This window comes from Phlebotomus argentipes, unplaced genomic scaffold (genome assembly GCF_947086385.1).
Source record: "Phlebotomus argentipes unplaced genomic scaffold, Phlebotomus argentipes genome assembly contig_2, whole genome shotgun sequence".
In the NCBI taxonomy this organism is placed as follows: Eukaryota; Metazoa; Arthropoda; class Insecta; order Diptera; family Psychodidae; genus Phlebotomus; species Phlebotomus argentipes.
Genome location: NW_026776162.1, coordinates 2,019,749 through 2,044,572, shown reverse-complemented (window position 1 = coordinate 2,044,572; position 24,824 = coordinate 2,019,749). Strand labels below are relative to the sequence as shown.

General features: G+C 36.7%; 7 protein-coding genes across 8 annotated transcripts; all 7 read right to left on the bottom strand.

The window, feature by feature from the left end:
* Positions 1-295: 295 nt before the first annotated feature.
* Positions 296-4,342, bottom strand: LOC132263460 (lipase 3-like). Its single transcript, XM_059763238.1, has 7 exons — positions 3,921-4,342; positions 2,425-2,818; positions 2,136-2,353; positions 2,008-2,061; positions 1,142-1,243; positions 846-1,076; positions 296-688 (listed from the first exon to the last, which is right to left on the bottom strand). Exons 1-7 carry the CDS (start codon positions 4,224-4,226, stop codon positions 530-532), a joined length of 1,464 nt encoding a protein of 487 aa, XP_059619221.1. The 5' UTR covers positions 4,227-4,342; the 3' UTR covers positions 296-529.
* A 1,210-nt stretch (positions 4,343-5,552) lies between these two features.
* On the bottom strand, positions 5,553-7,311 carry LOC132264710 (lipase 3-like). The gene is made up of 3 exons (XM_059764995.1): positions 7,168-7,311; positions 6,032-6,748; positions 5,553-5,967 (listed from the first exon to the last, which is right to left on the bottom strand). The coding sequence occupies exons 1-3, from the start codon at positions 7,297-7,299 to the stop codon at positions 5,569-5,571; spliced, it is 1,248 nt and encodes a 415-aa protein (XP_059620978.1). The 5' UTR covers positions 7,300-7,311; the 3' UTR covers positions 5,553-5,568.
* Positions 7,312-7,656: 345 nt separating this feature from the next.
* On the bottom strand, positions 7,657-9,113 carry LOC132264734 (lipase 3-like). The gene is made up of 3 exons (XM_059765030.1): positions 8,974-9,113; positions 8,198-8,920; positions 7,657-8,109 (listed from the first exon to the last, which is right to left on the bottom strand). The coding sequence occupies exons 1-3, from the start codon at positions 9,091-9,093 to the stop codon at positions 7,723-7,725; spliced, it is 1,230 nt and encodes a 409-aa protein (XP_059621013.1). The 5' UTR covers positions 9,094-9,113; the 3' UTR covers positions 7,657-7,722.
* Positions 9,114-10,167: 1,054 nt separating this feature from the next.
* On the bottom strand, positions 10,168-11,529 carry LOC132264782 (lipase 3-like). Its single transcript, XM_059765100.1, has 3 exons — positions 10,959-11,529; positions 10,612-10,772; positions 10,168-10,551 (listed from the first exon to the last, which is right to left on the bottom strand). The coding sequence occupies exons 1-3, from the start codon at positions 11,527-11,529 to the stop codon at positions 10,168-10,170; spliced, it is 1,116 nt and encodes a 371-aa protein (XP_059621083.1).
* Positions 11,530-12,219: 690 nt separating this feature from the next.
* Positions 12,220-13,605, bottom strand: LOC132264851 (lipase 3-like). The gene is made up of 3 exons (XM_059765181.1): positions 13,035-13,605; positions 12,664-12,824; positions 12,220-12,603 (listed from the first exon to the last, which is right to left on the bottom strand). Exons 1-3 carry the CDS (start codon positions 13,603-13,605, stop codon positions 12,220-12,222), a joined length of 1,116 nt encoding a protein of 371 aa, XP_059621164.1.
* Positions 13,606-13,944: 339 nt separating this feature from the next.
* LOC132264850 (lipase 3-like) lies at positions 13,945-15,740 on the bottom strand. Its single transcript, XM_059765180.1, has 4 exons — positions 15,603-15,740; positions 14,972-15,536; positions 14,733-14,893; positions 13,945-14,667 (listed from the first exon to the last, which is right to left on the bottom strand). The coding sequence occupies exons 1-4, from the start codon at positions 15,738-15,740 to the stop codon at positions 14,284-14,286; spliced, it is 1,248 nt and encodes a 415-aa protein (XP_059621163.1). The 3' UTR covers positions 13,945-14,283.
* A 335-nt stretch (positions 15,741-16,075) lies between these two features.
* On the bottom strand, positions 16,076-17,636 carry LOC132264623 (lipase 3-like). 2 transcript variants are annotated; one of them, XM_059764885.1, is made up of 3 exons: positions 17,527-17,636; positions 16,741-17,454; positions 16,076-16,677 (listed from the first exon to the last, which is right to left on the bottom strand). In XM_059764885.1, the coding sequence occupies exons 1-3, from the start codon at positions 17,617-17,619 to the stop codon at positions 16,300-16,302; spliced, it is 1,185 nt and encodes a 394-aa protein (XP_059620868.1). In that variant the 5' UTR covers positions 17,620-17,636; the 3' UTR covers positions 16,076-16,299. The 2 variants fall into 2 exon arrangements, with proteins under 2 accessions (XP_059620868.1, XP_059620867.1); XM_059764884.1 differs by having other exon boundaries at positions 16,741-17,636.
* Positions 17,637-24,824: the final 7,188 nt, after the last annotated feature.

Here is a 24,824-nt window from a genome sequence, read left to right as displayed (position 1 = left end):
GCCGAATTTAATGCTTTAGCGTTTACAAAAATAAAAATAAAATTTCCATGGAAATTTTTCGTATCATATTGCATGAATTTTAAAATTACAAAGTCTGTTACACTATTAATAAACTTTCAAAAAGAGTAATAACGCATTCCCTGAAAATGCTTTTAATTAAACAACACTCCAATTAAAAGTAGATTTTTTTGCTTCTCTCTGTACCTGTAATTGAAAATAAAATCTCTATTGAAGTTTCAGAATTAATTAGGGGAATTCAGCTGCTAATTTTTAATTTGCAACAGAGCATGGAAAATTTTAACTTTATTTCATATTTCGAGTATTTTGTCTAGCTCTCCGTAAATACATTTCACATAAACGGCAATAAAATTATATTAAACTTCTATAAGGATGATTCTCTTAATCTGATGATGAACCACCGAGCCTTTCTCAATCATTCATGCGCTCATGAAGCCATGTTTTTCATAACACAGTACTTTGAAGTTGATTAAGTAATCAAACAGCGAAAGTTGATATGCCTGCGAGGTGTTCACGTCGGCCGATACTTCTCCATCATCTCCATCAGATCGATGTAGACGAGGCGCTTCACGTCGAGTCCCCACATGAAGTCTAAGTGGTTGAAGTCCTCAAAGGGCACTTTGAACATGCCGATGGAGTTGGGCAGCTTCTTGTGCAGAATTTCCACGTCCTTGAGAGGGCGGAATAAGGGATAATAAACTAATTGATCATTTCATTTAGATACAATGGCACGAGCGGCAGTGAAAGGATTGATGGCATCCTCTATCGTTTCACCGAATCTATTGAACACATCGGGCGAATATTCAGATTGACAGTTCTATACATACTTGAGGTCCAGCGAGCCAATCGTTGGTCGCATAAATCAATGCCACCGGGGCCGATATGTTGGTCACATTGTAGAGCGGGGGTGTCGCCTGTCCGTAGCGCGCCTCGTTCTCCCGGCGGCCGTAGTCGAAGCGCTTGAAGTCGCCCCTCTCGTGGATCTCCTGGGCGTAGTGGACCAACGTCTTCGTGGAAGCGCCAGCGGGCGCGTGGGCGAAGATCACGGGGGTGAGATTCTGGAATTGGATACTCTCCACTTGAGCAATAACCGACCATGAAAGCAGCAATAAATTCCACACACCGTATTGTATTGCGCCGTGTCGAAACCGCACAAGACGAAAATGCTATTCTCACATATGTAGCGCTCCACATTATTCATCTCGCATCCATATTTGGCCAGGAACTTTCCCAGAAGAGACATAATGGAAAATTAATTTAGATTTCTAGGGCTTCCACTGTTTTAGGCAAATTGTCTATGTTCTCTCTCTCTTTGCTTGTGTCAATATTTCGGGGAGATTTGCATTTCATGAGGCTGGACAAAATGGGAAACGAAAACAATAACTAATGGGCCTTTATTGATTTTATGACAAGAATAATTTGTCAAATGTAAAATAAATAGTGGATGAATTGTATCACACACTCCTGTGGAATGTTTCATCAATTCACATGTGCAACACCACTTAAGAGAATGAGAATTCTTCGCTATTTTAAAACACTTATATTTTTGTTTATATGCTCGTGGGGAGTTATGCAAATCAGAATGCAAATTTATCAAGTAATTTATAAAATTTCAATACACTTTCAACGCATAGCCAGAAGAAAATGCATGTTCTTAGATACCTTTCGGTTATTTAATATCACAAACAACCTGTGTTCTATTTAAAGAAAAATCTACCAGAAATTCACGGTTACTGATTTAATATGTTGCCTAAAATTGTGTTTTCAGAGTGCTTCTGACAAGTGTGCTTCAAAAAGTTAATCAAATTCACATATCTACATGGATTAGTCCTTATTATACTGTACAGTTAAATTGTACATTTGTAGCAGCGAGAATGCAATTTTAATAATTCAAAGGGACGCCTTTTAGCATATTTTAAACTTTTATGTAACTTTCATGTGCAATGAGTAGATTAATAAATAATAGAAATTTTTGAATTAATTACTCACTTTTATGATTTTATTCTTTGGCAGAAACTCATTTCCCATGAATTTAATTAGCCACTGAAATTAAAAAAAAAAGTTACGTAAAATAATTTGCGAATCTTATTCATACGTATTTCTGACTGTTTTGGTACCTCCAAGTCTTTCGAGAATGGCGCGATCAATCTCAAAGGGCTCTTGACGTGCGCCATAAATGCAACTGGTGCTAGTGCAAAAATTGCTTTGATTTTACTATTATATTCCGGTCGCATTGATAGCATAGCAAAAGCCATAGTGGTGCCCATTGAATGGCCGACATATAAGACTTCCCTGTATCTGACTGTATCATTGGAATACCTTCTGCTTTCGGTGTCTGCAAAAGTAAATTGCAAATTAATTGGCAAGTATGATGTTTTGTGGGAATTGTGTTGCATCAATGCTCACTCTTCACTTCGAGAATGTAATCAATAACAGCAGGAATGTCGTACTTGGCCATTTCGTGCCAGCTAAAGTCCCAGAATTTACTATCTTCCTTCCTCAGGGTGCTGTGGCGGTCGGAGTATGTGTTGCCACGGGCATTTCCTATCCACACGTCATATCCCACGTCGGCCAGGAGGAAGGCTAACCCATTTTCAGGGCCACTGAGCACCCAATCGGCCGAGCTGCCCAGAAGCCCGTGCTGGACAATCACGGCGCGACCGCGTCCGCGCCCCTGCGCCAGACAGCTCGTCCACCCGGACCGACCGCAGGGAATTCGGTGGATAGTCAGCAAGTACCCGTCCTCAGTCTGCACGGTGTGGGCCTCCGAAGGATACCCGTGCCGCCGGATTATCTCCGCCTGCAAGTGAGACTCATTTTAATTGGATGCTTGATTAAATCAGTACCAAAGGCGATTGCTTTTGCCACGTGCTCGACTTGGAGGACAGATAAAATCGTATGAGCTGCAAATTGTTCTAGTTTCGTTCAAGAGCGAATTAGGAGATGTTTGATTGACCTTTCGCCCAATAGGATTATGTACATATAAGATAAGCGATATCAAAGTTTTGAGCGTCAAAGTGTGGTTCAGACAGGTTTCGATTTAGAGGTCAAGGAACTTGATATGAGAAAATCGATTCTTTATGTCACATTCTAAGACTTTTCCCGAAATTTCTAAGCAAACAGTTGACGAAATTCAGTGGCGTATATGTCATGAATAAAGCTGTCTTTAGGTATGTTATGCTAATTCTTTAAGTTAAATCTTGGGATAAATCATGATTATTACAGTGTTTATAGACAATTTAAGGCTCAAGTACGATAGAAAGCTAAAGGACATCCCTCAAATTGATACGCTTACTATGCCACTGGCAGAACGAAATCCTTATCTTTTCGCATGGAAAGCCCCGAGATTGAGCACTGAAGTGAATGATGATAGGAATACGGAACCCTGATACCCTCGTGAACTGTGTCACTGGTAAAAATTTGTTTGGCTTAGGCACTGCAAATCCAGCGAATTTTTTGTCGGCAATATCACAGTCCAGCAGACAATTTCTCCGAAATTGAACTTTGAAATTCACTCCATTAGCGATTAATCCAATTAATGATTGTTGACTTTTTCCACATAAAGAGCGGGATTCCTTTATTAAATTTCCCAAAAAAAGGCACAGTTCATTCCCACACAACTGTCTGCCGTCTAGACGAATTACATAGCATATTTCATTACTCTCTAGACTCTCCATACATAATTGTATGTATTGTAATCATATAACGAGTTGTGTATACGGTAAATGACATAATATTAAATATTAAACTTTTATTGAAGTGAGCCTCTGACATTTTCGCGTTCATGTTCTCATTCCGCACGGAAAGTCGAAGGAAATTAATACATGCAGATGGAAATGATTATATATGAAGGGTAAAGTGACAAAGCGAGCTTAAAGCTCACTCTATTGAAGTCGACTTACTGTCCCCAGTTCGGAATCCAAATTGAAGGGTAGCGGCTTTTCCTTTTCGCCGGATTGGAACCATGTTAGAGGATTCCAAATTTTACTAATCTCGCCAATTTGACCCACAGATTCGGTGGAGATTGCCTCAATTGACTCCATCATGGCGAAACTCTCCCTCGATGACTTTGGGGGTTCGGCCGTTGTCTCCACGGACGACGAGTCCGGCATGAGACGAGACCAAAACCCAAAGATACTGTCTCCATTAAGAGGCTTAGCACTAAGTAGGATAATAATCACTAAGGGCAGCACAAGGAGATGTCTCATTTTTCCACTGCAGCACAGTAAGTTCACAAAAAATACAGCATGTGCAAGTCAATTGTCACCGGACTCGAGGGAAACTCAAGGAAGCGTCTTTCTGGCTTCACTTTCTAGTGCACACTGAGGAGAAAAGAAAACGTTGTCGCAAGAGAGAAGAGATTGTTTATAAACTGTTTTAAAAACTCATGCCACATCGTGACTGATGATGATATGAGTGTTGGTTAATTTTATGAGTCAACAATCAACATCTCAATTGAAATGGAGAACATTACAATCAATTTGAAATAACTGGGACTCTCTCGCTCATTTGTTTATTTAATCACCCGTGCGCATATCATGTGGAAGTTTAAAGTTCAAATACGCACAGTCTTTGATGATGAGATCAGAGAGCAACTGAATAAATAAGCTGATGATGTCTCAAATCTGTCGCATGTTCCATGCCAAAGTGTCAATCTTCAGCTCTAATCATCAGAATGGTGCTAATGCACTTTCGAATGCGAGGTGCAACTTATCGTGTTTTTACATGCACTGACGGTTTTCTATTTCCAATAATCCCGAATGAATCATTGAGTGTAAAGGGACAATTTGAAATTCAATTCACTTCTTTTATGAATAATTTATGTTAAGAATATTATAGACCATTATAAGCTGCCGATAAACAAGCGCGGCGCGAAGCTAAATTCACTCAAGTGATTAATATGTTGTGAAGAAAATTTACACTATTATGCGGGAATCTTTATTGATACTCAACAAACATTTGACTTTCCCCCCAAATAACAGATTAAAATGAAACTCATCAACCACTTGAAAGACAGTTCAACAAACTTGAGACGTAAAGTCGGTTGAAAATCACACATTCGATCATTATTGTGAAATTGTAATTAATTTCCATTCTGAATCGATGAGTTTTTGATGCAGAAAAGTAAATGTCAAAATCATTTGCATAATAATCATATGGTTTAATTGCGTGGGATATTTTAATATAGATTCAAATTCTAAACCAAATTTTTTTTTTTCCATTATGTTCAATATTTATTATGATGATGCAATTTTCCATGCATCGAACACATGATGGTAGATACTTGAGACAAATATGATAAATTGGTGAACTGAAATGAGAGACAACATATCAATTTATAAACCTACATATAATCACATAATGATGCTTGTAGATAGTACTGGAATCCCCTCTTATCCACTTTTCGCAGCAATTTTGAACTTTGGGTTACCGCTCTGATGTGTACAGATAGGAGAAATGGAATTTACTTCAGCTAAAGAGTATCAAAATATCGGTGTAAACTTTGGACATGAAGAAATGAAAATGCTGTATCGTATCGGAGTACTTTATTTAGCTCTCAATATTGTTTTCCAAATTATTTGTCAGATTTTCAATTACTCTATCATAAACCAATTCTCTTGCTCGTTTTGCATAGATAAAGTCTAAGTGATTGAATTTGGCAAATGGTACTGAATAATTTCCGACAACATTTGGTAATTTCTGTATTAATTTCTGAACATCTGTTACCGAACAGAAAACATCGTTGAGACCATAATGAATTACTGTAGGCACAGTCATTTGTTCGATGGGATATTCTGGTGGCGTTGTTGCATTATACTTGACCATGTTCTCCGAACTTCCGTAGTCAAATAAACTAAATTTTCCTGTCTTGACACACTGGAGATAGTGCACAATTTGATTTACTGAAGCTCCCGCTGGAGAGTGCGCAAGAATCGTAGGGAGAAGTTTCTGCAGAGCAATGATTAAATTATCATAAAAGAAAGATTGCAAAATAAGTGCAAAATCTTCTTACCATGTCTATTTGTTCTGAGTCGAATCCAGCCATGAGGAATAAAATGTTACTACATAGAATCTTTATGGGAGAGTGCAGGTGGCAAAATAATTTGCTTGCCGAGTCCAATAAAGTCCCACGAGGCAAGAACTCTGTGGTGCCTAGAATGCTATTAAGCATCTGAAATTGACTGGTGAAAGGCGCTAGAGTTCTCACTACGAAGCTCCTCGTATTTGACAAATAAACTGCTGGACCCAAGGCTTGAAACATGGACACTTTCTTCATGTACTCCCTACGCATTGAGGCCATGACGAGGAAGGCAGTGCTTCCCTGTGAGTAGCCAATGTAGTGCAGAGATGTTTGTCGAGTCGCATTGAGAGCGTAATCAATCATTGCCGGCAGATCGTAAATCCCGATTTCGTGCCAACTGAATTTCCAGAAGGCCTTACTCTCTACCCCACGAGACACATGTCGCCGAGAAAATGTGTTTCCGCGGGCATTTCCCAGCCACACATCGTAGCCCTCCTCTGCCAGCAGGAACGCCAGAGCACTTTGAGGACCCAATATAATCCAATCGACAGATGAGCATAAGAGACCGTGAAGCAAAAACACAACTCCTTTGCTGTTTTTCTGAGCTTTCACTCCACGTGGTATTCTATGCAGTGTCAGAAGATAGCCATCATCTGTCTTCACGGTGTGCTCTTCAGCCGCATAACCATGAGATTTTGATAGGTCTACCTGGTAAAGGTAAAAGGGATTTCTAGTAAGATATATTCGCTTTAGTTCATGCATGAAAACACACAAATGCACGTATAGAACGTCTGCATGAATGCAGATATCTCATTTCTTTGACAATCTCACAAAAGACAAACAGCAGCTCTCAAAGTCAGTTCTCCATATCACTTCACACTCACAACTGGCGTACTTCATATGACGAGCAATGCCAGAATTTTATTTAATACAATACAGACAAACCATAAACGATAACTCCTATTGGATTATTGTTTATCTCTGTGTAAACTTAACAAACATAAATCTACACTTCTATACTATAAATTATTAGTAAAGAGCAACTTTTCCCATAATGTTTCACAGGAAAAAAAATTTGAGACCAACATACATTTTTATATTATCTATTTGTATTCTAAATCACATACAAAGTCATTTTTCGAGTGCAAGATGGAAGATTTTTGTTTAACGTGAACTTCATTTTCAGAAGCAAGTGATTGTAGTTTGTCACCGGAAATGAAAAGAACTAACGCGAACAGAACTTTTTGAGCCACATACATGATCACTCTGAAACTTAACAATTACTATAGCAGTTCCAATGGTTTTTATACTATGTTAGGCATTCTGTGCGAATATTTGCACATTTTCTTTTATTTTTCACGGGGAAAGTAATTAAGCAACACTTGAAGTAATATTGAAATTTCGCAAGATCCAAAGAAATTGAAATATAGGGAAATGTTGAAATACATATGAGAATATTACAAAGCTTCTGTTTGTGTTGCCAAATATCACTGATAGAAATTACATTATCTATTTGTTTTACTTTTCTGATTTTTCTCAAATATTTTTCAGATTAAAATTTATTTTTCTAAATTGTCTATTTGGGAAAGATAACACAACGCTCGACTCAAGTGTTTTGAATGGAAAATGACATCAAAGCTCAAAAGATTATATTCAGGACAAAATGTGTATTTATTGAATATTCAAGGGCAAATGAAGCGATTCATCAGACTTATTACTCGGTCGTAGAGCAATGACTTCACATCGATGGCAAAGATGAAATCAAGGTGATTAAATGCGGCGAGAGGCACTCGAAAAGCTCCCACAACGCTCCTCAGTCTAGACTGGAGATGTTGAACATCACTGACAGCGGATAACCAATCATTGTCGCTAAAATGCAGAGCAATGGGAGCCGTGATAGCTTCCAGTGGGTATTCTGGTGGCTGGAACGATCCGTACTTTCTTAAATTGCCAAGCCATCCATAATCAAATTGGCGGAATTTCCCGGAATTGAAGAGCTGCCCATAATGAACTAACTGTTTACTTGAAGCTCCGGCAGGTGTAAAAGCCAGCATTAGAGGCAAGACAGTCTATTTTGGAGGTAAAAAGGTTTTAAAAAGTTGTAATTTATAATATTATTAGCAATTAAGATATTAAATTAGAATTTTTTTTACTTACCCTATTAAGCTGTTCCGAATTAAAACCGGCAATTAGGAAGAGTGAATTAGCGCACAATTCTTGGAAAATTGAATTATCTTTGCATAGAAAATATCCACCAAGTTGCATCATTGGTGTGCTAGGAGCGAATTCATTCATCCCCAATAAACTAGTAATTTTGTCAATGATGAAGACAAAAGGGGCGAAATATCGAATGAAAGGCGATTTTATGTTTGGCATATATGCCACTGGAGCCAATGAATTCACAATATCAATCTTGGCATTATATTCTGGCCGAAGGGACAGCGTCACAAAGAGCACTGTTGTTCCCTGGGAGTGTCCTACATAGCTTAATTTCTTCTTGCCCGTCTCTCTCAAAGTGTAGTCAATCATCGCAGGAATGTCGAACACGCCAATCTCGTGCCAGCTGAAGTCCCAAAATGCCTTACTCTTGGGGTTGAGATATATGTGATTTCTTGAGTGTGTGTTTCCTCTTGCATTCCCCATCCAAACATCGTATCCTTCGTCGGCGAGAAGGTATGCAAGACCTTCTGCACCATTTATAATCCAGTCTGCTGCAGACGTAAGTAATCCGTGTTGTAGAAATGCAACAGGTCTATCAATGTACGATGAAGTCTCCTGAGCTTTTCCGTGTGGAATTCTGTACATGGTTAAAAGGTATCCGTCTGCAGTTTGAGCAATATGGGTTTCCAGTGGATATCCATTTGCCTCAACTAACTCCATCTGAATAGAAAGTGCTTTGAAATAATATATTGTAAACAAACCATTAATCTTACAATGGTTGGAAACTTATTGCGCTCATCCGTTTCCTCAGGAAATGCAGCTTCACTTGCTAATATTACACAGAATATAATTAATAATCGACACATTCTCTCTCTTTCGAGAATACCTGACATTCACTGGTGCACTTCAAAATGTGTCTGAAGCAATATTTTATACGGTTTGGCCATAAATAAATATATTCTGATATCTTATCAATAAACGAATTAATCGAAGATTTGAAGAAGGCCCTTGAGAGGTTTTAAAACAACGCATATCTCACTCTCAACTGGACATTGACTTCTGATTAATACCTTAGTTCCATCATATAGATATTAAGATTGAGAAATACATTTTGACCTAAAATTTCTATTCATTGAATTGACACATTCTGATAAAACACGGAAATCATTATGGTCGGTCAGGAATAATATTTATGAATAAACAGTCTGGAAAATAGCTACTTTCCATGAAGAGATATAACAACAATATTTGACGAATTGCAGCTAATAAAATGAGACAACAAAAGGATTGCGGGAGGGCAAACATTGGCGACGAAAACCCGACATGTTAAAATCATTCTGTAATAATATAATTGCACATTCTGTATAATGTTGAATTAATTTTATAACTGACGACTGAATTTTCCCAAATTGGTTTAACATAGGCCTAGGAATGGCTTGAGTGTACACCACAGTAGCTACCAATAGTTAAATTCGCATCAATGTTAATAAGATTCACCAACTCTTCCAAAAATTCACTTTGATTTGCAAAATCGTCAAGTGGTTTTTTATAATATTACTCGTTTATTATCGCAAGACATATTATGTATTTAAATATTTACTTAAATTTTCTGTTGCAACAGATGGCTTTTCACGTAGATACATTATTCTTATGTCGGAGAAATATAAAGCATTAAACTCGCTTTTTATAAACAGGACTATATCATTCTCGCATTTATTTGCACACATCCGACACATTCTTTGTGGAAACAATAGAATATATTGAAACGTCTCTTTTTATGACAATAATTCGACATAAATATTTATCATGTAATTAAAAAATTGGTAAGAGGAGAGAATTATAAACATATATAATGTGGGTATAGAAGAAAAAAATGCAAAATAGTTAACACCATGTCAAATGCAAAAAAATGTCACTTTTGCGTTTTATTGTATCTTTATAAGGTTTAGGTTGCTTATAAAGAATACTCAGTTATCGTAGATGTCAATCAGATTAATGAGGTTATTATAAACCAAGAGTTTGACATCGATGGCCCACTGGAAGTCAATATGATTGAAAGCATCCAATGGCACATTGTAATATTCAATAACGTTTGGGAGTTTGCTTCGTAGATTTTCTACATCAACAACAGCTGCCAACCAATCATTGTCACCAAAGTGAAGAGCAATAGGAGCTGTGATTTGACTTAGAGGATAATCTGGAGGACTGATGGAGCCATATTTTCCTATATTGCCAAGTAACCCATGATCAAATTGTCTGAAGTAGCCAGAATTGTGTAGTTGTGCATAATGAACTAGCTGGCGAGTTGCGGCTCCCGCAGGTACATTATGCATGATAGCAGGAAGTTGTGTCTGTAAATGTAATAATAAACACAGAAATAATGCGTATATGAATGATTGAAAATATTATACCCGATTTAACTGTTCTGAATCATATCCTGCAATTAGGAAAAGTGCATTAGCGCACACTTCTTGGAAAGGCGATTCATCCCTGCAAGCCATTTCTCCTCCCAACTGCATCATCTTGGTGCTGGGAGCGAACTCATCCACTCCAAGTAACCTTGTTACAATATCTGGGAATTGAATACATAGCATGTGAATGTATAATAAAAGGTTAAAAAAAAATTAAAAGTAGCAATGTGTAGAAAACATTCAGTTTGTAAAATAAAGTAAGAAGAAATGAACCATTGAATTAAAAAGTTACAACATGAAAAACATACAATAAAGTAATAAAGGAAAAAAGCATAAACAGTACTTACGAAGAACATACACAAGTGGAGCAAGAGCCCGAATAAAGGGACTTTTCAAGTGCTTCATGAAAGCAACAGGAGCCAAAGCATGAGCTGACTTGATCACATTATTGTACTCGGGACGAAGGGAAAGCCACACAAACAGAGTTGTTGTTCCTTGAGAGTGTCCAACGTAGCTCAGTTTACTCTGCCCTGTCACTTCCAAAGTGTAGTCAATCATCGCAGGAAGATCATACACGCCAATCTCGTGCCAGCTGAAGTCCCAGAATTTGTGACGATCTGGCACACGGTCTGGATCGAGAGAGATGTGAGCTCTTGAATAGGTGTTTCCTCTTGCATTTCCCATCCAAACATCGTATCCTTCATCGGCGAGAAGATAAGCAAGGGCTGAGTCAGGTCCAATGATCACCCAGTCCGCGGAAGAGCTCAGCAGTCCATGTTGAAGGAAAACCACAGGTTTATTAGGCGCTGGTCCCGCACCCAGGGCTCGGCCATAAGGAATGCGATGCATGGTGAGAAGATATCCATCTTCAGTTGGAACGACGTGCGATTCGACTGGGTATCCATAATACTCAATCATTTCCGTCTAACGAATAAAATGTCACCATTTGACTATGCTTCACAATGCTAATTTAACTACTGACCACAGAGAGAGAATTCAAGTCTGAACCATCCTGCAAATCAACCGGGATGTGATCTACAAGGGCTTGACTGTACGCCAAAGCAACCACGAACAATAAAATTCTCAGCATTGTGAGCAAGGTTTCACTTTACCAACTGATGGAAAATTTGACTTTGAGTAACGAATTCGCCAAGTAGTTCTTATATAGGTAAGGTTATTCAGGTTATCCACATCTTATTGTTAGGCATATGTCTCTATCTTAATTTTTTTTACTATTTGTTGGAACAGATGTTTCATCAGGTGAATTCTTTTCTCCTAAACATTTGAAGTATTTTGCCGTGCTATTTTTTTTAGACGTTGATATTCCCATATCGTATATACTTGCACACTTTTCACACTTTTGTTACAATTTCACAGGAAGCCCAATTTTAATTCAGTATTTCTAATGTATGACAATTATTCGGCATACTAAGACTTGTACTTAGATATTCATCACACCATATTTTGAAGCTATGAAGAAAAAGCAATTTTTCTGCAGAAAATAACAAGAAATTTTAAAGGACCAATTACGATGTCAAAAGTAAGATAAGATCATCTGTTTATTGTAATTTAATTTGTAATTTCCATACTGTTCACAAATTTGAATGCTCAATTATCGTACATGCGAATTATATTTAAGAGGTTATTATAAACCAAGAGTTTGACATCGATGGCCCACTGGAAGTCAATATGATTGAAAGCATCCAATGGCACATTGTAATATTCAATAACGTTTGGGAGTTTACTTCGTAGATTTTCTACATCAACAACAGCCGCCCACCAATCATTGTCACCAAAGTGAAGAGCAATAGGAGCTGTGATTTGACTTAGAGGATAATCTGGAGGACTGATGGAGCCATATTTTCCTATATTGCCAAGTAACCCGTGATCAAATTGTCTGAAGCGACCAGATTTGTGGAGTTGTACATAGTGGATTAGTTGGCGAACTGCAGACCCAGCAGGTGTATTATGCATGATAGCAGGAAGTTGTGTCTGTAAATGTAATAATAAACACAGAAATAATGCGTATATGAATGATTGAAAATATTATACCCGATTTAATTGTTCTGAATCATATCCAGACATAAGGAACCACATATTAGCGCACACTTCTTGGAAAGGCGATCCATCTCTGCAGGCCAATTCTCCTCCTAACTGCATCAGCTCGGTGCTGGGCAAGAGCTCACTCGTTCCAAGCAACTTTGTCAAAGTATCTAGTGAGCAAATATTTAGTAAACAAATGTTATTGAAGGTATTTTTAAAGATAATAGGTTAATAAAAACGTTAATGAATTGTATAATTTTGTGATTTGAGTAAAATATGGTAAAGAGTAACATTTATAGCGGTCGTAGAATTGACTTTTTCGAAGTGTAATAATGGAACACAAAAAGTTATGCGAAGCATAGGAAAGAAATAAATATTACCTACAGTATCCACTAACGGAGCAAGAGCCCGAATAAGGGGACTTTTCAGATTCTTCAAAAAGACAACTGGAGCCAAAGCATGAGCTGATTTGATGACGTTATTGTACTCGGGACGAAGAGAAAGCATGATAAACAGAGATGTTGTGCCCTGGGAGTGTCCAACATAGCTCAGTTTAATCTGCCCTGTCGCTTCCAAAGTGTAGTCAATCATCGCAGGAAGATCATACACGCCAATCTCGTGCCAACTGAAATTCCAGAATTCATAACGATCTAACAAACCGTCTGGATTGAGAGTGATGTGAGCTCTTGAATGGGTGCTTCCTCTTGCATTTCCCATCCAAACATCGTATCCTTCATCGGCGAGAAGGTAAGCAAGCGCTCGTGAGGGTCCAATTACCACCCAGTCCGCGGAGGAGCACAGCAGTCCATGTTGAAGGAAAACCACGGGTTTATTTGGCGCTGGTCCCGCACCCGGGGCTCGGCCATAAGGAATTCGATGCATGGTAAGAAGATATCCATCTGCAGTTTGAGCAACGTGTGTTTCCACTGGGTATCCGTACGACTCAATCATTTCCGTCTAACGAATGGAATGTTACCATTTGACTATGCTTCACAATGCTAATTTAACTACTGACCACAGAGAGAGAATTCAAGTCTGAACCATCCTGCAAATCAACCGAGATGTGATCTACAAGGGCTTGACTGTACGCCACAGCAGCCACGAACAATAAAATTCTCAGCATCGTGAGCAAGATTTCACTTCACCAACTGATGGAAAATTTCACTTTGAGTAGCGAATTCACCAAGCGATCTTTTTATAATGTAATTCGCTTCTTATCGTCAGACATTTATGTATCTAAATATTAATTTTGGCTTATTTTTCGAATAGATAGCAACAATCTCTTTACGTATATGCTTTATTATATAATTTTTTTATTTGGTACTAAGCTGGTGCTTAGTCTTTTACACAGAGATATCGTCATCTCGCACTTATTTGCACAACATTTAATACTTTTATTATCATGTTACAGAAAAAGGCTTTTTTAAACATTTTAAATTTACGACAATTATTCAATATAGATATTATTATTCAAACAATTTACTTTTCAAATTGATTAGGTGGAGAATGTTATGTTTGTAAGTAGAAAAGTATGTAAAAAAAAGAATTTAAAAACACCAGAGACATATTAAATTAAAAGAAAGGTTTTTCGCAAATCCGTTTTTATGTACTGTTCACAAATTCAAATGCTCAATCATTCCAACGGTTTATCAAACTAATGACTCTGTTGTAGAGCAACGGTTTGATATCTATGGCCCACTGGAAGTCTAGATGATTAAAGGAAGCTAACGGCACACGGAAATGTCCAATAAGGTTTCTCAGTTGTCCCCGTAGGCGATTCACATCAACAACAGCTGCCAACCAATCGTTGTCACTGAAGTGAAGAGCGATAGGAGCTGTGATGCGATCTAGAGGATAATCTGGTGGATTCCTGGAACCGTATTCTGCCATATTGCCGAAAAATCCGTGGTCGAATTGTCTGAAGTGACCAGATTGTTGGAGTTGTCCATAGTGAACTAGCTGACGAGTTGCAGCTCCCGCAGGAGTATTCGCCATAATAGCAGGAAGTTTTGTCTGTGAATGCAATAATATAAATACAAAAGTATTTTAGAGGAAAAGCGAGTGCTTTAAGAAATTACCCGATTTAACTGTTCTGAATTGAATCCAGCAATTAGGAACAGTACGTTAGCGCACACTTCTTGGAAAGAGGATTCATCCCTGCACGTCAAATATCCTCCCATCTGCATCATAGTGTTACTGGGCATGAACTCATTCATTCCAAGTAGGCTCGTTATAGTATCTGAGAAGGAAATAAAAGTGTAATAAATAGAGTAGTGAAAAAATTCTTCAATAAATTTCAGGCATGCAAAAAACATACCTAGTTGATCAACAAATGGAGCAAAAGCCCGAATAAATGGACTTCGCAAATTCTCCATAAAGGCAACTGGAGCCAAAGCATGAGCTGATTTGATGACGTTATTGTACTCGGGACGAAGAGAAAGCATGATAAACAGCGATGTTGTGCCCTGGGAGTGTCCTGCATAGTGAAGGCGCGTCTGACCAGTGTGTCTCAATGTATAGTCAATCATTGCAGGAAGATCGAATATGCCAATCTCGTGCCAGCTGAAGTCCCAGAATGCGCGACGGTCAGGATTAAGATTGATGTGGGCTCTTGAATGGGTGTTGCCTCTTGCATTTCCCATCCAAACATCGTATCCTTCATCGGCGAGAAGGTAAGCAAGCGCTCGTGAGGGTCCAATTACCACCCAGTCCGCGGAGGAGCACAGCAGTCCATGTTGAAGGAAAACCACGGGTTTATTTGGCGCTGGTCCCGCACCCGGGGCTCGGCCATAAGGAATTCGATGCATGGTAAGAAGATATCCATCTGCAGTTTGAGCAACGTGTGTTTCCACTGGGTATCCGTACGACTCAATCATTTCCGTCTAACGAATGGAATGTTACCAATTTTTTACACTTTATTTAAAACATTGTAGTTTGACTATACTGACCACAGAGAGAAATCTCAAAACCTGCCCATTCTCATCGATAGGGGTATAATCCAGATCACCCTGCAAATCGACAGGAGTCTGAGCTGGAAGGGCTTGACTGTACACCACAGCAGCCACGAATAGCAAAATTCGCAGCATTGTGAATATGTTTTCACGTCACCAACTGATTGAAAATTTCACTTTGAATTGCGAGTTCGGCAGGTGGTCCTTTTATAATGTTTGCTGTATCTTATCATTAACTTCGTATCTGAAGATTTATTTTTTTGACTTTTGGCAGCGACAGATAGCCAGAGTCTCTTCACGTGTGTTCTTTTGTCATGATAGGAATTATAAGCTCTACTTAGTTTTGCACAGAGATATCATTTTTTCAGATTCATTTGCGCACATTGTATATTAAAAAGTACTATGACAATGTCTAAGAAACTGTTTCTTATCAATGCATTTTATTTTAAAATAGCGAAAGAGAAAGTTAACAGACACACTGAAACATTTCAGCCCGTAAAAATCATTTTGCGTCAAATTTATTTTCAGAATAACATTTTTTATTACAGTGTAGAAGTCATATCAACTTGCTTGGAATTAATTACACAGCACAATTCTATACAAAGCGTGTGCTTTTATTTCAGTGTAATGTTATTTGAATCACTAAGAGCATTCATTCATTTATTATTGAATTTTGAAACATCTATAGAGGTTGTTATGCTTTATTCAGCACTTTCAGAACCTTATCATAGACTTGTTGCTTCACATCTGCTCCCCACACAAAGTCATAGTGACTGAACTTGGATGATGACACCAAATATTTGCCAGTGCAATTAGGCAGCTTTTGAGCTAAACGCTCCACATCATCTACAGATGCCAGCCAATCATTCTGAGCATAATGCAGCGTTACAGGGGCAGCCACTTTGTTCAATTCATAGGATGGTGGATTAGTCGATCCGTATCTTTTCAGGTTTCCGACAGTGCCATGGTCATATTGTGCAAAATTGCCATTCTTCACCTCTTGTGCATAGTGGACGAATTCATACACTGAAGCTCCGGCGGGATGGCGGGAGAAAATTTCGGGAAGAAGAGTCTGGAAAATTGTAGCTCATCATGTAAGTGAAATACGCGGAAAATTCTGTAAGAACAATTTTACCTTGTTTAATTGATCTGAATCAAATCCAGCTACCAGGAAAAGAGTGTTAAGACACAGAGATTGTGTGGTTGCGTGGTCCTTGCACAGCATCCTTCCACCCAAATCCAGCATCCTTTGTGATGGCACAAATTGGCTGTGACCCAGATAATCAGAGACAACCTCAGTCGTGAGAGTCATCCTGGAGAGTGTCTTAAAGAAAGGGGATCTGACGTTCTTCATGAAAGTGACTGGAGCTAAAGCTTGCACAGTCCTAAAATATTTATTGTACTCCGGTCTCATAGAGAGAAGGACAAAAACAGCTGTTGCACCTGTAGAGTGACCCACAAAGTGCAATTTTCTCTCCCCTGTCACCGATAACACGTAATCTACCATTGTTGGTAAATCCATAACACCCATTTCATGCCACTCAAAATCCCAGAATTTGCGCTCTCTAGTACTCAAAGTGTTATGTTTCCGAGAATACACATTTCCGCGGAAATTTCCCATCCACACGTCGTATCCAGACTCTGCCAGTTGAAATGGGAGGGACTTTTGGGGCCCCTGAAGCAGAAAATCGGCAGAAGATCCCAATATTCCATGCTGCAGGAAAACAATCTGATGAGAAGCAGTGTCGTTACCGCAAGGAGGAATTCGGTTGAGCTTCAAAACATAGCCATCAGGTGTTGTGACAGAATACTCCTCAGCCACATATCCATGGTGACGAATAATTTCAGTCTGAAGGGTTAAAGTATAAAGCAAATTTCTATAATAACTACATTCACAAAATTTAGAATAAAGCCACTTTACAGGAGTTGGAGGCAGTGGGGGAACATTCTGTGCTCCTGCTGATGCGAGGAAAACACAGAGAAGAGCACTTGTGAGCACCACTATACGTAACATTATTGAGCACTGGCGAAAGTATTACTGCTGAGGGTGGTATCTCATACATCTCATTAAATATGTTCATTTTGATGAGGCAAGCACTTTTCCTGGAATTTTTCTCCGACTGTTAGATAAGGCGCATGCAAAATGTATGGACTCTTACACAATATATTCAGCAATAAGAGGTCAATATTTCAGCCAATAATGTATAATGCTATTTGTGTTGATAGACAAATATTAATAATTTACGAATTCACTCAGCTTCGCTATTAATTAATGCAAACCCAATTTAATTTGCTTGACAAGCACGTAGCTTATGATATTGCAATACAATAGAATTGTGCATTCTTGGAGAAATTAACGTCAAAATGTCATTTAATATTATGAATTATACATTAGGAGTAATTTTCTTTTACATTTAAAGTGAAAAACAGAAAATTGAAACTCAACGAAACGTTTGTGAACTTGAATAATTTTCAGGGAGAATCAATTAATATCATTTATTCTGCATTTTATTGAGTAGCTGACGTTAAAACAATTTTGGTTTCAAGATATGCTAGCTTAAGATAATCTTTCCTGCAATTTTCCAAAAACATTCTTCATATCTCCACACATATAATATATTAAGTGTAAAGAATAATATTCTACTAGCACACAAACTCCCACTCAATACAGCAATGTTTCCCAAATCTAGAACCCCTTTTCAACTTATTTAAATGCATGCAAATGCCTGTCAATAAATCAAATCATTCTGTAATTCTGTTGGCTTCTTTTGAAATGAAAGATTTAATTAATGTGAAATATAAGCAATTAAAAGTACTTAAACGAAGAGTAATTAATTATCCAAAACTCTCACTTTAAAGGTCATTTGGGCACGCGGATGATAATCTAAAGGCGGATTTGTGTACAAAATAACAGTAGAAGGAAAAGTTTTTGAAGAAAGAGAAATACAATCATATCTCGCATTTTACATAAATATATACACACAGAGATATAGATATTTAAATCATTTCATTCAGATTTTCATCCAATAATTTCAACTGAAAAGGTTCAAGTAAGAATATCCTCAAATGCGTGTGGAATTTTCCTATTGTAGTTAATGAGAGAAAATCCTTCAACTCAGAAGGCAAATATCATGGTCATCTCATTACAAATGCGCTGAAGCAAGAATATACATATCCAAACATAGAATATAGACAAATTTTCTCTCAAAATTACTCAGTGGGAATTTATAATAAGTTTCCACATTGCATAATGTTTTTCATTGTTTTCCTGAAAGTTCGCATGAAAATTGAAGAAGGACAGACAAAAATACAACGAATTAAAGGAAAAACGATTTATCAGAAATATAAAGACAGTACAAAATCTTGTTTTATACTGTGTTATGAGAGAGCAAAGGTTTTCTTTAATTACAAATTTTCTTGTAGTATATTTATCTTGAGAAACAGAATTGTAAAACGTTTAAAACAATATTGTGAGAATAGTCCATTTTTCTGCAATGTGCGTATAGTTCAGAGAAATATTTTTTGACCTTTAAGAGAAATATGCAATGGCATTTTCTTTTAATATAAGTAACATTGGCAATATTCACTCTAAAAGTCACGAAATAGGTAGAATTTCTTAGAAGCTTGCCATTGAACGGTGAGTACTTGACAACTAATGCGCTCAATCACTATAATATGAACATGTAAGAAGCTGACAAGTTCTCTTCTCAAGTGGCAGTTCGTTGCAGTAGTTGAGAAATTCTTATGGTATTATAAAGTGCAGTGAATAGCGTGACAGATCACATTGGAAAGTTGCTAAAGCACAAGGAATGGATTTTTTTTTAAGTAAATGCAAATGTACAATATGCGATAAGGAAGACATTCGAACAAAATTGTGCGATGGCAAATTCAATCAATTCAGATGTTGTACATTTTTATTATTCAAAATGAAGCTTCTCGCATTCTCAGTCCTTTCACCCGTAACGTAAAATTGAACCACTTTTTAAGAACTTGGTATCATTGCTCACAAAGTCGTAAATTGGAAACCAATTTGAAAGCCTTATCATTATGCAAGCACGTGGTGACGCTTACAAATGAATTCGTGAATGAGCGCTTTTGTAGACGGAGTAGTGAGACTTTAATGGCGTCATAACAAGAACATAAAGTCTGTGGATACTATAAATATATCAAACGCATGATTTATATATGCTCAGTGCCTCATTAAGACCGACACTCCAACCATGGAGTATATACCAGAAAATGTGAGAAAATTACCAGAGTGAGTTTAGAGAGAAGTGCCGAGAGATTCGGGGTCAGTTTAATGTAACACACAATTTTACGACTTTTCTATCGGCCTACCATCTATGTGAATAATATAGCATTAAATTGGATTTAAGCCATAAAAAGCAAGTTGGGGAGTGTACTATTAAAAGCTCAATGGATATAAGGATATATACGTTGACATTGCAAAATTACAACGGCTCGTGCTCACAAAAGTATATCGATTGTAAGTTTTTACGCCCACAGTTCGGCTTTATTGTTTCGGTGTCATTAATTTTCTGTCTTATAAATATACACAACTTTTCCTTATGACGCGAGTGATATAGTGATTCTTCATCTGTCATTGTCCTTATTGAGCGTCGACTTCACTACATTTTTTGCATGTGACATGATTAGTAATTTTCTTCGTTGTTGTGAGAAACTTGTTTTGACTACACAATAATAACTTACAGACGCGCAGCTTGTGATGAAGCATCAATAATGCTCGTTTATCTCCCAGCTGTAATTTCAGACTTAATCACTGCGACGTACTACATCCAATGAGAAAGGAAATATATTAAATGGTTATAGCATCGTAACATGATAAAGGATAACATAGTACTTCTCACAGTACAAGTGAAAAAATCTGCGATTCTTAGATATCCGAGTTTCACTGACATATGTATGTATGCATATTATCACTTTCCCGAAATATACTCAATGTGTGGAAGGACCTTCCAAATGTTGATCAAACAATAACAAGAATATTTATTCCGGCGCAACAGAGTCATCTAGAATTCAGTGGTATCTTTCTATTCAAAGAAAATGTAAAATAAGCATTTAATTTTCAACACAATTTAACATTAGGAGAGTACAGCATAAATGATATATTATGATGACACTTCCCATTACAAAGTATTATCACTTTTGCTAACTCATGCTTTAGATTTTGGATTCATGAAATCTTTAAGGTTCGATAAAGCAACAAAGATATATAAACCAACAATTGTCTTTAATTAGGACATTTCAATTTCGGTTGCATTTTTGTAGGAAATTAAATTGAAATGGCAAATACACTGCTATCAAGTATATTCTACATCAAATCAACGCTGGCCAGTCATTCAAGATATTGATTGATCCCAAGTTTGAAGAATTCTGCCACAATATTTTTATTTCAGGTCCCACTTGAATATAAATAGCTTCACGTATTTTATGAATGTTTGTTCTTGAAAATCGAGGCGCTTTGCGCAGCAAAAATTTATCAAATAAACAGTCTTAGCATTTCTCAACCGTTGAAATATGAATATTTGTTTTATCGTATCGTGTGGAAATACAAAAAGTTCAACACTGAGTGGATTTAGAGGCGGATATTGTGACAAAAAATGTTAAATCTAAGTGAACACACGTTTCTCAAATCACACGTAGGAAATTTGTTTTGAAATTTACTGGCAATCATTTGTTTGTGGAAGTGAAAAAAAAATTATGCCAAAAATAGCCTAATTATGTATAAAAAGAGTCCTTCAATATTGATTGATGAACATAAATTAAATCTCATACCTTTCTATGGCGACATTTGAGACATAATTTCCTTGTCATTAACATCAAATCCTTTATTTCATTCAAGAGAGAAATTAGCATATTTCCTTGTAAATTTATGTTATCAATGAATTCAAAATATATAAATTACACATATCTCGTTTCAATTAGATGCTATTATGCTTTTTATTAAATATCCCAGTGATGCAAGAAAAATTCTTAGTATTTACGCTTGCGTAATATTTTATGATAGATATGTAATTCTTATAGACTTTGTAACACATATATTCTATGTGAAGGCTCACGATCAAAATCTTGTTCTGAATATGCAATACCTTGTGCAATACAGTAAAGTAAGTTCAATTTTAAAGCGTCTGCTCTTTGGCTGTCAAGCCTATAAATTCAAGTCTAATCAATAACATGAGATTTTGATTTATTTTTAGCATCTTCAGAGAAAAGTTCTATTACTTCGCTGAAATTCCTTTTTTATCTGATTTCAGTTCCAATGAAACAATATATATAAATTACTGAGATTCGAAAAAATTCTCATAGAAACTGAGAGAAAATTAGAAAAAGGACTGCGGTCGACTCACCATTGTTGGAACGAAGAAGAGATGTGCATCGATGGACACGTATAAAGTCATATCTAACAGCAATATATAAATTGTGATAAAATTCCTACACGTGCCGACGAAAAGGAAACTTTATGAGAAGTGTTTGACAATATTATGTTGTGCTGAACGCATAATGTAATATCCTATAGACATATCATGAAATTTGCCCCATCGGAATTTGATGGGAGGAGCGGGACAGTATCATTTTCATAGCATAAATATTGCATCAGGTCATAAGAATCTTCTATGTCCATACATTTTCCAATAGCGAGATTTTTCATGCCTTGATGCTTTCTTTTGTCATAAGTTCTGGGATGTCAATATAAAGCCGATCATCACATAATATTTCATTCAGACGACCTCATAACAATGCTCAACCAGATGAAGAGCACGCATTGGTGGTGGTCACATGTTTAGGGGTTGAGGATAAAAGAAAATTGAAACCACACACTTTTCTGACCGCATACTTCATTTCTGGCAAAACTGCTGAAAGTTGGGGACGTAATGGTAAAAGAATGTCAGACGAAGAGTGAGTAAAAATAACATAAAATGTTTCCTTAACTTTTGAAAGGAGCACTTATCCTTTCATAACAAATAAAGGCCAAGCCAAGATAAAGATGCTATATATGGCGGAATATTTTATTTCCAGCTATTTCACTGAACATTACGATCCTTTTTACAAGATGATTGACTTCAAAGTACAACATTCCGCATGCAAACTGTGAGCTAAACATTAAAAAACTAATTGGCAACGTTGAAAGACACCCCTCAAGTATTTCCAATCTTCGTTACCCTCCTGACATGAACAAATATTTGAAGCGTACAATCTCAATTTTTGACAATTTTAATATCTTCGCACAGCGCTGATAAAATTTTCCAGAGATAGATATCGAGTTAATTGAATTCTTACTTTTCAGAGAGGAAAAGGCGAGATGAAGCAACACTCAAACAAACAAATATATTTGATAAGTGATTCAATATTCTCTACTTAATTATATCCTATAATGAATTATTTAAAGCTCCATCTTTACACATGTGAGAGTTCTTTTTTGGAATGTAGAGAAATCTGATTACAGCTTTTTCTACTGCATGCTTAAAAAAGGGACCACAACTGAAAGTGATCTACTACAGCTATTGGAAATGTTTAAAGAGAATTCAAATTATCTTTACATCGATGTTGACTCAGTAATTGAATACCTCCTTAGCCATTAGCAAACTCTACTTTTCTGTTAGTTGGCTTCACTACCTTCTCAATTTCTTCATTAAAAGTAAAGTAAATGTGGAAAATGTTTCGAAAAAGTTTACTGTGTAAGTTTTCACACATATACTGTATTATGTAATGTGTTATATATCATGTGGCCACCGAATTGACGCTTTCTCGCCATGGAATATTACAGAACACACTTGGCACAAATTGTGCTTGTAAAGGGCATAAAGTTCTTTTCGATTTTTTTGACTTTTAAACTTTCAAGTTTTCAACTTTTCCACTTTTATGGCTGTCCCACAGCAGTCATGGGTTTTTGAGAAGATTTTCTTCTCTATTCGATGTCTATGAGATGTTTAGGGACTTCTAAAGTGAAATCAGTTCAAAATTCACTTTCTAGTTTGGTTTATTAAATATCAACGAGACGATATTTTGTTGTTTATGGTTCCTTTTTGATCTTTTATCACCTGCTACGAAATTAATTCACGTCTAAATGTATATATACTACTCAAATTGTGGTATTGCGATGTGGTATAATGTAATATCATTTATCAAATGTTACAGAGCTCACTGAAGAATGTGTAATTTTTTAATTCATATCCAAGTATTTTATGAAACCAACATGTTTCCAGCCTGGTATTCTTCGCAGCTTGAGCTTTCACTCCCACATAGCACGAGGAACATACAGTCATCCATTCGGTCGAGAGAAAACTCGAGCGTCTGATTGAGGGAAACAGCGGAGCTGTATGTAACAGCGAAGTCAGTATCTTCCGCGACGCCATCCAGTGCGGACGAACAGGAAAAGCGCCTCTCTCATGGCATTGGACCACAGCTGATGGAAATTCTTTGAATACAAAGCATCGGTTTCAGTGATAAATTTCGCATTAGGAGGCTGTGACAGTGCAATGAATTTTCATAGAGAAGTCATTGTGAACTGTTAAGATGTTTGAACGGTTTCAAGAAATTTTTCCATATTACTCATAAAGGTGTTCTAAAAATTGTATAGGTATTTAATATATTCTTCGGGATTGTTTATAATACATAGTGAAAGGTGATAAAATTAAAGTGTCAAAACATTGTACTCAGTGTATTTATGTTAAAAGTGTGTTATTATGTTTGCACAAAAGAATTCATGTTAAGAGTCTGAATCATATAACACTACAAGTAAATTATTTATTGAACTTATTTTGTAAGCTTTTTAAAAATTCACTTTCTTGTATTACAATTTGATCAAGAATAATTTTTTTTTACTTTTGGTGTAGAAGTTAAAGTTTAATGGATGAGACTTTACTGGGTGATTTAATTCATTATCTCTCATATTCCAAGAATTTTATATTTGTCTTCTTACAACGGTAATTATATGATTAATTCTCTTATATTTATGTACTACAATTGAACGCACATATTCCTGAAACGTAATGACGTAAATCATCAGGAATTCCACGTTATGCATTCTATAAAATAATCCGTATTTTTCTGTAATGTATTGAGTGCTACTTTTTCATTAATTCTTTTTCCTGGTATACCTGCGGATATGCATTACATCTATTTTGGATTTTCAATAGCTCTCTTATTTAAATGATGGTAATTCTAGAGAATAACTTTTCATGCACGCATTATTCAAAA